General features: G+C 34.2%; 1 protein-coding gene across 4 annotated transcripts in view; it reads left to right on the top strand.

Annotated features, from left to right (window-relative positions):
- Nucleotides 1-16,593, top strand: part of STXBP5 (syntaxin binding protein 5) — a 185,933-nt gene that overhangs the window by 28,659 nt on the left and 140,681 nt on the right. For all 4 annotated transcript variants that reach the window (XR_004672215.3, XM_034963050.3, XM_034963051.3 and 1 more), the window contains exons 3-4: nucleotides 2,430-2,511; nucleotides 6,349-6,449. Coding sequence is in view for 3 of the 4 variants with exons in the window: in XM_034963050.3 (XP_034818941.1) it covers nucleotides 2,430-2,511; nucleotides 6,349-6,449 (183 nt within the window). In the remaining variant the exon portion in view is untranslated. The remainder of the gene's footprint in view (nucleotides 1-2,429; nucleotides 2,512-6,348; nucleotides 6,450-16,593) is intronic.

Raw genomic sequence — 16,593 nt, forward strand, 5'->3', positions numbered from 1 at the left:
ACTATGTTATATCAATTTAAAAGTACATTTTTTTGTTTAGAGTAGTGTCATACATAGCCCAAGAGTAAAACGTCTCTTGACCTCTGTGTAACTGACTCCCTGAATTTATAGACATTTTTCATTCTCTTTGGAGAAAACATTGATTGACGCCCATGGCAATTTGAAGTTTCAACACCAGTAAACTACTTCTTAGAAGGCTCAAATTAGTAGACCTGTTGCTTATTCTTTACTTACCAAGAATCAGTTTTTCTGTATTCCCAATCTGTTTATGTCTATTGTATTAGATATTCTAATCAGGTAGATCACCTTAATATTCTATAAAATGATGAAGTACAAATGCCAAAAGAGACATTTTTAAACAAACATCTAAGATGAATGCGTTTGAAAGACTTCATGAAGGTCAGTCACTTAAAATTTCCCTCCTGATTTGGTGTGCATACCTATAAATGACTGGAAAAGAAATAGACTGTATATGAATGCTGCACTCGTATTGGTTGACATTATCTTTAAAGTTCCTTTTAAGAAGTTAAACTGGAAATCTTATACCTGGATAGTCATAGCTATGTTTTACTCAAGAAAAACAACTCTGATTTTTAGTTAATAGATTCATACTTAAAGAAAATGTCTTTGCCTAATATCAAAAGATTAGCAATATTATGTATGTTTTGTGATAATATTACAGTAAGTATAATTTTTATGATTTTCTACAGTAACTCACTTAAAAAAATCAACTTATTCATTGATTCCGATCTGGTCTCAGAAGAGAGGTTTGACATTCATGTAAAATGGGAATTATAAAATATGCTGATTGGTGCCAGAAAGAATAATTGAGCTGAAGAGATTAGAATTAGACTCACTATACTGGGTAGAAGGGCAGTTTCTTTTTCTGAAAAAATAAATGGGTGAACGGAGATATAGACTTTTCTTTTTTTGGCCTATCACGGTGTGATTTGCACATTGCCAATACTATTAATTTGAATTCTAGTTTCCTGCAGTTGTATTTGAGCAACTGGTATAGCAAAAATACTACTCCTACTACTACTATTACTATTATGACTACTACTACTACTATTACTACTAACAATAATTCTAGGTGTTTAAAGAGTAGGATATTATGAGCTAAACATACTCAACCTGTTAATTTATAAAATATATAATTAATTGCTAGTAATAAATAGAAAAAACTCTTGAAAATGAATACCATCTAGAAAATTTCTAGAAAGCCAAAGGAAGAAATCATAGCCAATAGGAATTAAACCTATGGCACAATTTTTTCATTAAGAACTTTGTGGCATGTATTAATAGAATATAGAAACAGACCATACCTGAATGTGAATTTATATACTGGCAACTATAATTTTATTAAATCCCACCAAATTTTATTTTTACATTTTGCTTTTTACTTTAGGGTAATAGTTAATAACTGGCAAAATGAGATTAGTTTAGCAGCCGGTTAAAATGACTACCTTCTTGTTTCAAGTTTATGAAGGTAAAATGCATATAACAGTGCCTGGCACATAGTGAGTTCTACAAATGTACAGTTTTTTTTTTTCTGTTCTGTTTTGATGTTTTTACTCAGCATACTTTATTAATTTAGAGTGTAGACTCTGGAGCCAGAAAGCTTATTTATATTCTATTTTCGCTACTTCTAGTTATGTGACTTGGGGCAGGTTACTTAATTTCTTTGTACTTCAGTTTCCTTATCTGTTTAAGTGGGGGAAAATAACATTCTTCGTGAGTTATGAGGATTAAATGAGTTGATATAAATAACATTTTCATAATAATGCCTAATGTGGAAAATGTTATATAAATATTTGCTGTTATTATTGTATGCCAATTCATTTTAATCAGTATCCATGCCTGTAGTAAAAGATTGACACGTTCATTTGGTGAAACAAAATCATGTTTCAATTTGAAACATAGTTATGTGGTTCTTCATTATATTTTTAGCGTTACTTAAAAATTACACTGCAGAAATGAAAAATGACAGTAAAATCATTACTATTCCTAAAAGCAACATTCCAAAATGACATTTGCCTACTTTTCCGATTTGTTTGCTGACTTCAGCAAAATTGGATGTTCTATAGATCCAACCACCTTTTGTCTTCTTTTTGTTATTTTAAGATGAAGAAAATAATTTGGGCCAGCATAAAATGTATTACGTATATATTATCTTGTTTTAATATGTTGCTGATGTTAATAATTCATTTTCTTCTAATTTGCTTGTTTTGTTTAAACCTGTAATCTCTGAGACTTCTCAACAGAAACTATTAGATTGATGTGTAACAAACCTAACTCTAAATCTCAACTTCAGTAAATGGCCTGTATTGAATATGAGGTCATTGGAATATTTATCAGCCTATTATATAACTTACCAGTTTCTCAAAACCGAACAAATACCATAAACTCCTTAATGGAATTAATTACAGCTTTGGTCGTCCAGGAGTAGAATGTTATTGCCAGCATGACAGTGGAGCTGCAGTAATCCAGCTCCAGTTCCTGATTAATGAGGTTAGTGAACTGTTTTAATCATTTCTACTTATATCTAAAATAGGGCCACTTCTAGTCTTTCAGATTTCTTACATGCATTCACAATTTATTTACATATTTGAACAAAAAATAATTTATAATGAATCAGAAATAGTAGTAATTCGTTTTAAGGTACCGTCATGGACAGTTACATAAATAATGTAAAATGTTTTCTCAAGACAGTGTTGTAAATTGAAAGGCCTAAGGTGAATGTTTTTGGTAAAAGGTGCTGCATTTAAATTTCAGGGATATTGAATACTGTGTAACATAGAAATCTATATTAAAATATTTTTTAAAAGATTGAGCTTATTACAAATCAAAGAGTGTGCTTCTTTAATGAATTGCTTTGAAATACAACCAAGAAACCAGCATTCATTCATTAGAAAGTAGTTTCTGCCCAGAGTTCTTAAATAACACCCAAATGTGTCACTTAATTGCTTTAAGTAATTGATGTTGCCTTTCCTTTTGAAAGTATAGAAGGAGCTAGAGAAAACAGCATTTTATCGGCATAGGAAACACTGTTTTTGCATATTTTAAGAGCATACGAGCAGCTCAGAAAATAGATGTTAACTGCAAGTATTGATAGAGAGGGAAAGCTGGTCGTAGAAGGAAGAAAGAGAAATTGCTTCAGAAAAGGCTCTGATCTCCTTAGATATGAGGATAGATTGTGGACATTATTTTAGTCCCTAAACCCTTAGGCTTCGTGGAATAATTTCTTAAATGTATGTGAGAGAAAATAAATTCCTGAATACCTCTGGCTTTTGATAAATGTTATATTCATACCAGAGGATTTAAGAAAGGCATCATGGGTGTAAAAAGATAATTATGACAATGTAAAAACCTCCATAAAACTATAATCCAAATAATTTGCAATTGTCTAGATTTTTCAAGGTCAGAGGATGTGTTTTTAAAAACTTCAGTATCCTGTATAGAACTGTATATTAGGCATTTTAAGATGCTAAATTTTTTTTAATTAAAATGTAGAAAGTTGTCGAAGCCATATATGAAGACTCAGATTATTTTTCCTCCTTTAAATAATGTTTTATTATGGAATCATTATACTCATGGTTAAGTTTAAAAATAGTTTCAGAGAGAGCCTGTGTACCCTTCTTTTAGCTTCTCCCAATAGTTACATTTTATATAACAATAGTATGATAGCAAACCAGGAAAATGACATCAAAACAATACTATTAACTAGACTATAGACCTTTATTTAGATTCTCTAGTTCATATATGGACTCATTTGTGTGTGCATGTAGTTCAGTTTTATCACATGTACAGATGCATGTAAGGACTACCACATCAAGATACAGGTCAGTTCCCTCAGCACTAAGGGAAAATAAAGAAGTGCCTTCAGCACTAAGGGAATCCCTTTGTAATTGAACTCCTGCTCACCCTCAGTCCCTGGCAACTATTAACCTGTTCTGTCTTTTTTTTTTTTTTTTTGAGATGGAGTCTTACTCCGTCACCCAGGCTGGCATGCAATGGCGTGGTCTTGACTCACTGCAACCTCCGCCTCCCGGGTTCAAATGATTCTTCCGCTTCAGCCTCCTGAGTAGCTGGGACTACAGGTGCTTGCCACCACACCGGCCAATTTTTGTATTTTTAGTAGAGACAGGGTTTCACTGTGTTGGCCAGGCTGGTCTCTAACTCCTGACCTCGTGATCTGCCTGCCTCAGTCTCCCAAAGTGTTGGGATTGTAGGTGTGAGCCACCACGCCTGACCTGTTCTTCATTTTTATACTTGTGTTAAGATTATTTTTTAAATCAACATTTGAGCCAATGTTAATAAAATGCGGTAAATCATTTACTGTAACCTAAATTTTAGAAATCTTAAATTTATGCTATTTTTATTCATATTAAGTATTCTTTTTCTCTTCAATAAGATTGATCATAGACTTCTTTGGAAGGGCCATTTTTTTTGACCTGTTAAATTATAAATACATTATAAATACATAAAGATAGGGTTTTTTTTGTTTTAAAAAGTGGAAATCTGACAATTAGGTGCACCTATTTGCTTTCAGATTTGGAAAACTATATACTGTATAGGTGAAGGAGCCACCATAAGAAGAAGACAGCTATTATTGATATTTTGGCTCTATGTCTTCTCTTCTTCCTTGAGATTTTAAGATGTGGTAAACATTAAGAAAGAAGATGACATCGCCTGATATTTGATGGAAATAAGAAATAGCAGTACAAATCTTTGACACCCTAAATCCTTTGAGTTTCTCTACTTCAAAGTGATGTAGATAAAACGATGCTTTTAGTGAAATGGAGAGAGTGTGGACTTTATGTATTTCTGCTTTCCAGTTGTCATGTCCTGGCAACAGAAGTTACACACTAGGGTAGCCCTCATAGAATTTTGAAGGTGGAAAGGAGTTGGAGAGATAATTTAATATAAATCTTGTCCTGACAGCTGTTTTAATTCTTCTGAGTAGATGAGAAACTCTTATTTTGAAAGGGGGAGACTTTACAATTTCTTACAATACCCTAAAAGATTGGTCTTGCAAATCTCTTTTGAAATTAATGTAAATTCTGCATGTTACATCTCTTGTCTTATTCTTTCAGTATTGATGATAGATTTCTGAGTCCTTTGAGGAAAAACATTCAGATGTCTTAATAAATCAGCTCTAGTCTAGAGAGTCTTAATTTTATTCACAATTATCACATTGCATTCACAATTTAAATCAGAATCATCTCAAAGGTTTTTCAAAATATACTTCCATAGGTCTTTGCTCTGTGTCTTTGGCCATTTTCTGTTGCTACAACTGAATACCTGAGTCTGGGTAATTTATAAAGAAAGAAATTTATTTAACTTTTGATTCTGGAGGCTGGGAAGTCCAAGGTTGAGCAGCTGCATCTGGCTGACTTCTGGTGAGGGTCTCATGCTGCCTCATAACATGGTAGAGAAGCAGAAAGGGAAGCTGGTGCATGCCAGGAGAGCAAAGAGGTCAGCCTCACTTTATAACAACTCACTAGCATAAGAACTAATCCATCCTGTGAGGGAAAGAACTCCCTCCCTCCCTGGAGACTGCATTAAACCCTTCACAGAGGCAGATCTTTTATGACCCAAATGAGGGATGGTTCACCACCTCTCAACACCACTTCACTGGCAATTAAATTTCAACATGATGCGTTTTGGCATTGCAAACCACGTCTAAACCATAGCACTCTGGAAATTCTGATTTGTTGGGTTTGGGTGAGAACGAGCCACTTAAATGATTCTCAAATACTGCCAGGCCTTTTCTTCCCTATAAATAATAATATTTAGTTGTATCAGACATTTTAACATTCTAAATTAGTCAGATTTCAAACCTTCAGACATGGAGGTTACAGTGTGCCAAATGCTATGTTTATTTTCCGTACCATTCTAGTAGAAGAATTATGATCTGGGTATAGTACTTCCATAAGAATTTGTCTTAAGCCAAATGAAATGTGGAGGTTACTTCATACCATGTTTTGCTCTGCTAATCAAGGAAGTATGTATAATAGTTACAAAGTAACTTACAGTCTGACCTCTAATTTTAAATAACTAGATCTTAACCATACTATTCCACTAGATCCTAGTATACTTTTGGCTTATGAGATACTAAATTATACTTTAAAGTATTGAAGAAGTTAACGTATTTACATGCATGTAATACACGTACACTTTTTACATCTGCTGTTTTGAATTTGAGTGAGGCAAATGTTTCTTAGATCTAAATCTGTTGGCAGAAAGTTTTGAAATTTGGGAAGGAGATATTTCTGGCAGCTATTGAGTAGACTTCATGTTTATAAAATATATTATACATGAAATGTGTTATACTTGATTTTTAAGGGAGCGCTTGTGAGTGCCTTGGCTGATGACACCTTACACTTATGGAATTTACGTCAGAAGAGGCCTGCCATACTACATTCGCTTAAATTTTGCAGAGAAAGGTAAGAATTCTCCCAGTTATCTTATGTATAGGATATTTACTATTATATTTTCTTGAATTTCAGTCTTTGATTTTTTGTGTGTGATGGACCTTATGTGCAATCTAAAAACTGATTCAGAAGCTTCAAAGGATATACAATAAAAGCAAGATTCCTTCTTTTTTAGATCCATCTTACTTTCTTCAGCAACCACATAAATTTCTTTTGTGTCCTTCTGGAAGGATTTACAGTGTATGTATAAAAGAAAAAATCTCTGTATAGCTCCCCTGCTTTTTTTTGCATAAAAGGGAAGCTATTACATATTCTTCCTGTAACTTGTATTTACTTAACATATCCCATAGATTGTCTCATATCAGCACATTTAAATCTTCCTGAATCATTTTCATAACTACATAATATTCTGTTCTATATAAGTGCCATAATTTATTCAGCCATTCCTCATCAGTGGACACATAATCATTTTCAGTCTGCTGTTCATTTTACTCTGTTGTGATGTTACGTTACATATGTCTTTGTCTACATATACAAGTATATCCATAAGATAAATTTGTAGAAGTAGGTTAGCTTGGTCATATAAATCTCTTCTAATATGACCTGTGAATTTGGGGCTTTGATTGGAAAAACTTTTTCACCCCAGTTTTATTAACCATCGTCCCCTATATGTTTTTGTGGTACTCTTTTTTTTTTTTTCTGAGGCCTGGTCTTGCTCTGTCGCCCAGGCTGGAGTGCAGTGGCATGATCTGGGCTCACTGCAACCTCTGCCCCCCAGGTTCAAGTGATTCTCATGCCTCAGCCTCCTGAGTATCTGGGACTACAGCATGCACCACAACACCTGGCTAATTTTTGTATTTTTAGTAGAGACGGGGTTTCGCCATGTTGGCCAGGCTGGTCTCGAACTCCTGACCTCGAGTGATCTGCCCGCCTCAGCCTCCCAAAGAGCTGGGATTACAGGCATGAGCCACCAAGCCTGGCCTTTGTAGTACTCTTAAAGTTTTATTTTTTATACTTAATCTTTTATTTATATGAACTTATTTTGGCATGAAATATGAGTAAGGATATAGTCCCTTCCCTCAATAGTTTTGAGAGACATATATTGTTTATCTTATATACATGTGTAGTTGTATATATGTATGTATATAATATTTATGTAGTTAGCATTAAAAGCACAATCTTTTTTAATATATATTTTGAGGAAATTTTTAAAATTTTGAATCTTATAGGAATACCAAAATGGAAGTACTTGATTCTTTTATTTTAATTTCTAAGGAAAAGTTGATTTGTTTTCTCAAGTGGCTACTTTTTTCCAGTCAAGTTTTAGTTTTTAGTGTCTAAAATTTTGGTTAAAACCTGTTGACAATAAATGTGGAAGAAGAGAATGTGAGAACAGTATAGTTATAACAACTGTAATAACAGTAGAGGTAAGAAGTGTGAACTTAAAGTAGAGGAAGGAAACCTGTGAGCTCTAGGGTTTTATCTTAGATTGTCTTATTTGATTCTCATGACATTTCATGGAATTAGTGAGAAACGTGGTTTGGGAGAAACGAAACTTGGAATAAGGCAAAAAGTAAAAAGCAAGCATAGAGACTAGAGAGTTGGGAGATGTAAGGAAAGATAGGTATAATCACAGCTAAGTCATGATGAGGTAACTGGTGACTTTTTTGACATAGTAGGTACTTAGTAAGTATTTGATTGTTAAACAGAAAATGGGATATCTTGAAGTTTGTAGTTGTAGTCTTAGGTCTGTCTCTCTATTTCTAACTCTTACTGTATTATGATACCCAAAACAGGGAACCATATCACATTTCTTTGATTTTAACTTGCACAGTTTTTAAATTAACAGACTTTATTTTTAGAACAATTTTAGATTTATAGAATAATTGAGCAGATACTACAGAGAATTTCCATATACCTCATATACCACCCTCATTCCCCCAACTCAATCCCCCCATTCATGGTGTTCTCTGATATTAACATGCATTAGTGTGGTAAGTTTGTTACAGTTAATGAACAAAAATTGATACATTGTTGTTAACTAATGTTCATAACATAATAAGGTTCACTATTTGTGTTGAACAATTCTATGTATTTTGACAAATGCGTAATGTCATGTATCTATCATTACAGTATCATGTGGAATAGTTTCACTGACCGAAAAACCAATGTGTCACCTGTTTATCCATACTCTTTCTCTAATCCTCGACCCCTGTCAGCCACTGATCTGTTTCCTGTCTCTGTAGTTTTTGCTTTTTCCAAAATGTCATATATATAGCCATGTGTTGCATAACGATGTTACACTCAGTGACAATTGTATATATGATGGTGGTCCCAAAAGATTATAATGGAGCTGAAATACTCCTATAGATTAGGGATGTTATAGCTGTCATAACATCATAGCATCTTATAGATTAGGGATGTTATAGCTGTCATAACATCATAGCATCTTAGTGCAATACATTATTCACATGTTTGTAGTAATACTAGTATAAACTAACCTATTGTGCTACCAGTTGTCTAAAAGTATAGCACATATAATTGTGTACAGTACATAATATTTGATAATGATAACAAATGACTGTTACTGTCATATATTTATTAGAATATACATTTTATTATTTTAGAGTTTATTCCTTCTACTTATTTAAGAAAAACAGCCTCAGGCAGGTCCTTCAGGAAATATTCCAGAAGGCATTGTTATCATAGGAGATGATCACTCCGTGTGTGTTACTGTCCCTGAAGACCTTCCAGTGGGACAAGATCTAGAGGTGGAAGACAGTGAGATTGATGATCCTGATCCTGTGTAGGCCTAGGCTAATGTGTGTGACTGTGTCTTAGTTTTTTAAAAAAACAAAAGTTTAAAAAGTAAAAGTAAAAATAAATTAAACATATAAAAAAGCTTATGGAATAAGGATATAAAAAAATTATATAGTTTTACATTGTGTTTGTAAGTGAAGGGTTATTATAAAAGAGTCAAAAAGTGGAAACATTTAAAATGTTTATGACGTAAAGTTTACAGTAAGCTAAGGTTAATTTATTATTGAAGAAAGAAATTTTTAAAAATAAATTTAGCCTGGACTAAGAGTCCAGTGTTTATAAAGTCTACACTAGGGTACAGTAATGTCCTAGGTCTTCACAGTCACTTACCACTGACAGACTCACCCAGAGCAACTTCCATTCCTGCAAGCTCCGTTCATGATAACTGCCCTCTATAGGTGTACTATTTTTTAATCTTTTATACTACATTTTTACTGTACCTTTTTATGTTTAGATACACAGATACTTAACCTTTGTGTTACAGTTGCTTACAGTATTCAATATGTAATACGCAGTAACATGCTTTCCAGGTTTGTAGCTTAGGAGCAATAGGCTGTACTATACAGCCTAGGTGTGTAGTAGGCTATACCATCTAGGTTCGTGTAAGTATGCTCTATGATGTTCACACAATGTTGAACTCACCTGCTGATGGGCTTCTTAGAACATAGCCATCTATAAGTGACACATGACTGTCATTGGAATCATACATATAGCATGTAGCTTTTTTAGACTTCTTTCACTGAGCAATATGCATTTAATGTTACTAGTCTTCTGGCTTGCTAAGTCATTTCTTTTTATCAGTAAATTTCTTTTACAAATGTAACAGTTTGTATTTCCATTCACCTATTGAAGGATATCTTGGTTTTTGCTTTTTTTGGCCATTATGAATAAAGCTGTTATAAATATTCACATGCAGTTTTTTTGTGGATGTACATTTTCAACACAGTTGGATACCTGGGAGTGCTATTGCTGGATCATATGCTAGACTATCTTTGGCTTTGTGAAAACTGCCAAGCTGTCTTCCTTAATGGCTATACTATTTTGCATTCCCACTAGCATTGAATAAGAGGTCCTTTTGCTCCATATCCTTACTAACATTTGGTATTGCCAGTTTATGGACGTTAGCCATTTTAATACCTGTGTAGTGTTACCTCATTGTTATTTTAATTTGCGGTTCCCTAGTGACACATGATATGGGTTATCTTTTCATATTCTTCTTTGTTTCATGTGCTGCTTTGATGAGTTGTCCAGATTTTTTGCCCATTTTTAAGTTGGGCTGTTTGTTTCTTATTGATAAATTTTAATAATTCTTTGTATGTTTTGGGTACCTTTATCAGATAGGTATTTTACAAATATTTTGTCCTAGTCTGTGACTTTTATTTTTATTCTCTGCACAGTGTCTTTGTAGAGCAGATATTTCCTATTTAATTAAGTTTAGCTTATTAATTTTTCTTTCAGAGATTACACTTTTGCGGTTTATATCTAAAACATCCATCACCAAACTCAAGATCACTACCTAGATTTCCTCCTGTGTTATGTTGTAGAAGTTTTAGAGTTTTGCATTTTACATTTAGATCTGTGATCCATGTTGATTTAAATTTTTTGAAATATATATAAGTTCTATGTCTAGACTTTTTTTCTTTTTTTAATTCTTTTTTTTTGCTTATGATTGTCCAGTTGTTCCAGCACCATTTGTTGAAAAGATTATCTGTTTCCCATTGAATTGTATTTGCTCCTTTATCAGGGAGCAATTTACTGTATTTAAGTAGATCTATTTCTGGTTGTCTATTCTGTTTAAGATAGATCAATTAATCTATTTGTCTGTTATTTTTCTAATACAATCAGCTTTTTGTATCTATGGGATCCACATCTGGATTCAACCATCAGCAGACTGAAAATATTTGGGGGAAAAATAAAAAGATAATAAAAATAAAAATACAAGATAGCAATCATTTACTTAGCATTTAAATTGTATTAAGTATTAGAAGTAATCAAGAGATTATTTAATGTGCATAGGATGTGCATAGGCTATATGCAAATACGATACAGTTTTATATAAGGGACTTGAGCATTATTGGATTTTGGTATCAGAGGGGTTTCTGTAACCAATCCCTCACAGATATGGAGGGATGACTGATTGACTTGATTACTGTAGTTTTGTAGCAAGTCTTGAAGATGGGTAGTGTCAGCCCTCCGACTTTGGTCTTCTTGTTCAGTATTATGTTGGCTATTACGGGTTTTATGCCTTTTCATATAAACTTTAGAATCAGTTTGTCAATATCCACACAATAGCTTGCTAGGATTTTGATTTGGCTTTTTGAAAGAGGACTGTTGACTTTAGCATTTACTTATTTTGTACTTTTAACATTTTTACGTGTCCGAAATTGCAATGTTTTTATTAATGAATGGTGTCTTATAATTAATTGAAAATGTTTTGTGAATTTTGTTAATACTAAATAAAAATAATGGCATGCCCTAGCGTCAATAGCATTTAGAATCAGTGAAATACGGTTTTTGGTGATTTTGAAATTACATGAAATGACAGTTTGTAATTAATTTGAAGCATTTGTAGTGGACTTTCTGATTATGAGTTTTATGACCTACCAGTGGTTTTCCTTCAACACTTTGAAGTTGTTATTCCATGATTTTCTGCCCTCCTTTTTTGTTTCTATGAGAAATTAGTGGTTATTTGAATTTTTATTCCCCTGTGTGAAATGAGTCCTATTTCTCTGGCTGCTTTCAAAATTATCACTTTATCTTTGGTTTTTAGCACTTTGGCAATGATATGCCTAGCTATTATTTTCTTCATATTTATACTGCTTGAGGTTTGCTGAGCTGCTTTTTTTTTTTTTTTTTTTTTTTTTTTTTTTTAGAGGGAATCTTGGTCTGTTGCCCAGGCTGGAGTTCAGTGGCGTGATCTTGGCTCACTGCAATCTCTGCCTCCTGGGTTCAAGCGATTCTCCTGAGCCTCACGAGTAGCTGGGATTACAGGTGCCCACCACCACGCCCGGCTAATTTTTGTTTGAATTGAAGGCACTGTCTCCAAATACTGTCACATTCTTGGGTACTGGGGGGTTAGGACTTCACCATATGATTGAGGAGGGCAGCACACAATTCAGCTGTAAAACAAAAGTAGGCTAAAACCAACCAGGATGCAAGATGGAATTTTTTTAAATCAGCAAACAAAAGAAAAAGTAAATATACTTTGAAAGTTGAGGAAAAACATACAATTTTAAATATCCTCCTTAATTAGCATGTAGCTTATTATGCCAATTGCCAGACTCAGCTCAGGGATTTGTCTGCTGTATAATTTTTATCACAGGGACAAATTTGCCGATAGTAGTAGCTACAGCATCTCAATCTTCTGTAGCCTGAAAGGAATTGGTAGCAACAGTATGTCATAGTAGAATACTAGGGGTGTGTACTTTACTTACCCGTCCTCTGTTACAGATTGAATTGTTTTCCCAGAAAAGATAATCTTAAAGTCCTAACCCCTGGTACCTATGAACGTGACCTTAGTTAGAAATGGAGTCTTGGCAGATGTAGTCAAGTTAATATGAGATTATTAAGGTGGAGACTAATCTGGTGTCCACATAAGAAGAGGTGAAGATACACAGACACAGAAACTCAGAGAATACCATGTGATGAAGGAGGTAGAAACTGAGTGATGCAGCTATAAGCCAAGGAATGCAAAGGATAGCTGCCGATACCAGCAACTAGGGGAGAAGCATGTAACAGATTCTCCCCTAGAGCCATCAGAGAGGGCAGCGCCCTGCTGACACCTTGATCTCAGACTTCTGGCCTCCAGAACTGTGAGAGAATCAATTCCTGTTGTTTTAAGCCACCTATGCTGTGGTGATTTGTTTTGGCAGCTCTAGGAAACACATATCACCTTTGTTCCTCTTCCTTGATATTGGTGAGCCTTGTTAATATGTGCCATTAGGTTTATACATGCAAAAGAGAGGTTCTTTGCTCCCATAGAAACTGAGAATTTGATAAGTAAGACAGATAAGTTGCAGTATCAGAATATGTTCCATTTAGCTTAATACCTTGTTTTTTCCTTTAAAGAAGTTTAAATAGGAGCAAGTCATGGGTTGATAAGCAGCTACAACTCTCTTCTAGTCTTTTTTCATCACAATGAGTTAGTATAGTATGACCAGTATTCTCAATCATGTTAAGTTTTTGCATAAGTTTATAACTAATGATATGTGAAGCATTTTAAGACTGAAAACTAAATTATATGTGGACTTTTTTAGGACCTAATGTTATTGTTTAATATTTTTACCTCGATTTATATAATGCTTTATTGTTTGTAAAACCTTTTCACATAAATAATTATTTATTCTCAGGGGTTAAGAAAATTTCCCTTAATGAAATTTTATAGAATATTTTCCCCTGTAAGTACATTAAACACCAGAAAAGCTGAATCTTGATATTAAAGTTAATATATTTCTAAAGACGTATGTTTTTTCTTTATTCTAATAGTCTGATTTACAGTTTCTACATGACTTTTATTATTTGATGATAGATGCATCATTGTTTAGAGAATAACATAAGTGTGCTTTCATTCTAAAGTAATGAAAGGGAAGGAAAATTATTATATGAAATACATTAATAATCAAGACTTTATAACTTAAATATCAAGGGAGAATTCATGTTCACAGTCCTCTCATGGAAAAAAACAACCATATGACAAATGAAGTTAATCTGTTCAGATTCCAGCACAGCGAGGGGAGATTTGGTGCTTATAATGTACTGTAGCAATGAGTTGACACCCTAGCATCAGATTTTCCCAGTATCGTAAGTAAATGTATATAGAAACAAAAACTCATTTATTACATTATACTCATTATTTTATTACAGTACTGTGCTTTGCATATTTATAAAGCTTGTAATTTGCTTAGTATGCACATTAGTGCATATATTAGTAAGACATAACCTTAGACAGTTATAAAAGAGTGTTTGGCTGAGTACCAGACCCCAAAATATCTATACAGGTCTTAAGATTTTGAATTAACTAATTGCACAGGTTGAACAAGGAAAAAATTAATCACAGTATTGAAACAAAGACACAGAATTATAGTTTATCTGGTAATCGCATAACATTATCAAAATTAGTTTCTTTGAAAACAGCTTAATGAAAAGTGTACAGGCATTAGAAATGAGAGTGATTTGATGGGATGAAATTAAGGACTAGAACATAGGCATGAAATGATGCCCAATCCTGTTGGGAAGACGGGGGATCTGCTACTCTGGACCTAATTCTGATCTACAAAGACAACTGGTTGGTGATATGGAAATGATGAGTCATCTTGGAAATTGTAGGTATAGAGTATCACATATTCAAGCACAATTTTAAAATAAAAGAAAAATTCTCTTAATATTCAGAGGAAAGACAGTTATGATTTGATAAACTTGAAATTGTTAAAGGAAGGATGTTCAGGCAGTATTGGATCACCTTCTAGAATAAAATTATCCATAGTAAGGAGTCTCTTTGAATACCTCTACCCTTTTCCTTGTCAGAATTTCTCCTACAATTCTGCATCTTTTGTTTCAATATTGTGATTAATTTTGTCCTTGTTTAATGTGTGCAGTTAGTTAATTTAAAATCTTTGTTACACTTATATAGATTTTTAGGGGCTGGTACTCAGCAAAACACTCTTTTACAACTTCCTGACAGGAATTTCTTCTGTCAAGGAATAGGAGAAATATATTTAAAGAGACTGTTCTAGTTCCAAAAGGGCCTTACAATGTGTTAAAGGTATAAAAAGATTATATAAAAAGACATTAAAAGATTATATGGAAGGAGGAGGTATATAACCAAAGGCGAATATAAGAAGAGTACTTAGCTCAGCTGGGTGCGGTGGCTTAAGCCTGTAATCCCAGCAATTTGGGAGGCCAAGGTGGGCAGATCACCTGAGGTCAGGAGTTCAAGACGAGCCTGGCCAACATGGCGAAACCCTGTCTCTACTAAAAATACAAAAATTAGCCAGGCGTGGAAGTGGGCACCTGTATTCCCAGCTACTCGGGAGCCTGAGGCAGGGAGAATTGCTTGAACCCGGGAAGCAGAGGTTGCAGTGAGGTGAGATCACACCACTGCACTCCAACCTGGGCGGCAAAGTGAGACTCCATCTCAAAAAAAAAAAAAAAACTACTTAGCTCTGCCAATGAACCAATAAACAGAATGAGCTTTTTATTAATGCATGAATAGCTTACATTAGAGATGCAAATGTGTATTACAATATGAGTGAATGTGATTTTAGAGGTTTATATGAAAACATATGATGAAATAATTGAGTTTTTTTTTAAAGAAGACAAAAGTCAGTCATCAGGAAAATGCAGACTAAAACAACAACTACTCATCAGAATGGCTAAAATGTTAGTTAGATTGTGATGCAGCTGGAGCTTCTCATAACTTACTGATGTGAATTTTAAGTGTTGCAGTCATTTCGGAAGTTTCTTGGGCAGTATTGACATCCTCCATGACCCAGCAATTTTATTCCTAAACAGGCACCTGTGGTAGGCAGAAGTCTAAGATGGGCCCAAGGTATCTACCCTTTGATGTACACATACCTATTTCTTGTTAATTAATCAAACACTTAGCTTGGTGAAGACATTTTGCCAGATGTATTTCAGTTCCCAAATTAGTTGACCTTAAAATACGAAGATGATCCTCAGTAGGCCTAACAAGCAGGTGAGCACTTAAGATACTGGATTTTTCCTGTCAAAAGGCTCAGAGTGTGAGAAGGATCCAGTGGACAGGAGATTGTTTCTTGCTGGCTTCGAAGATGGAGGGGGCCATGTAGGAATACCAGTGGCCTCTAGGAGCATACCCCCTGACAGACAGCAGGGAGACAGGGATTCAGTCCTACAGCCACAGATGCTGAATTCAGCTAGCAACCTGAATGAGCTTGGGAGCAGATTCTTTCCCAGCACTTCCAGAAAGGGATGCAGGAATGCAGCATGGCTGAAATGTGGATTTTAGCCTGTAAGTCCTTGAGCAGAGACCCTATTAAGTGACTGCACCTCTAACCCACAGAAATAATAAATGGGTATTCTTTTAAGCCATTAAATTTGTGATACCTTGTTACAAATCAGTAAAAAAAAAATACACCTGGTATTAGTTTGGTACCTGAAAGTGGAATACTACTGTAACAAATATCTGAATATGTGGAAGTCACTTTGGAACTTGGCAGTGAGTAGAACCTGGAAGAATTTCGAGGAGTATGATAGAAAAGCACATACTGCCCAAAACAAGCTGTTTGTAGGACTCAGTACTTAAGTTTCTTGCTAGGGAGAGGCTGGAGAAAGTGGTTCCTTGTTGTATAGTGGGAGA

This window comes from Pan paniscus, chromosome 5 (genome assembly GCF_029289425.2).
Source record: "Pan paniscus chromosome 5, NHGRI_mPanPan1-v2.0_pri, whole genome shotgun sequence".
Classification (NCBI taxonomy): domain Eukaryota; kingdom Metazoa; phylum Chordata; class Mammalia; order Primates; family Hominidae; genus Pan; species Pan paniscus.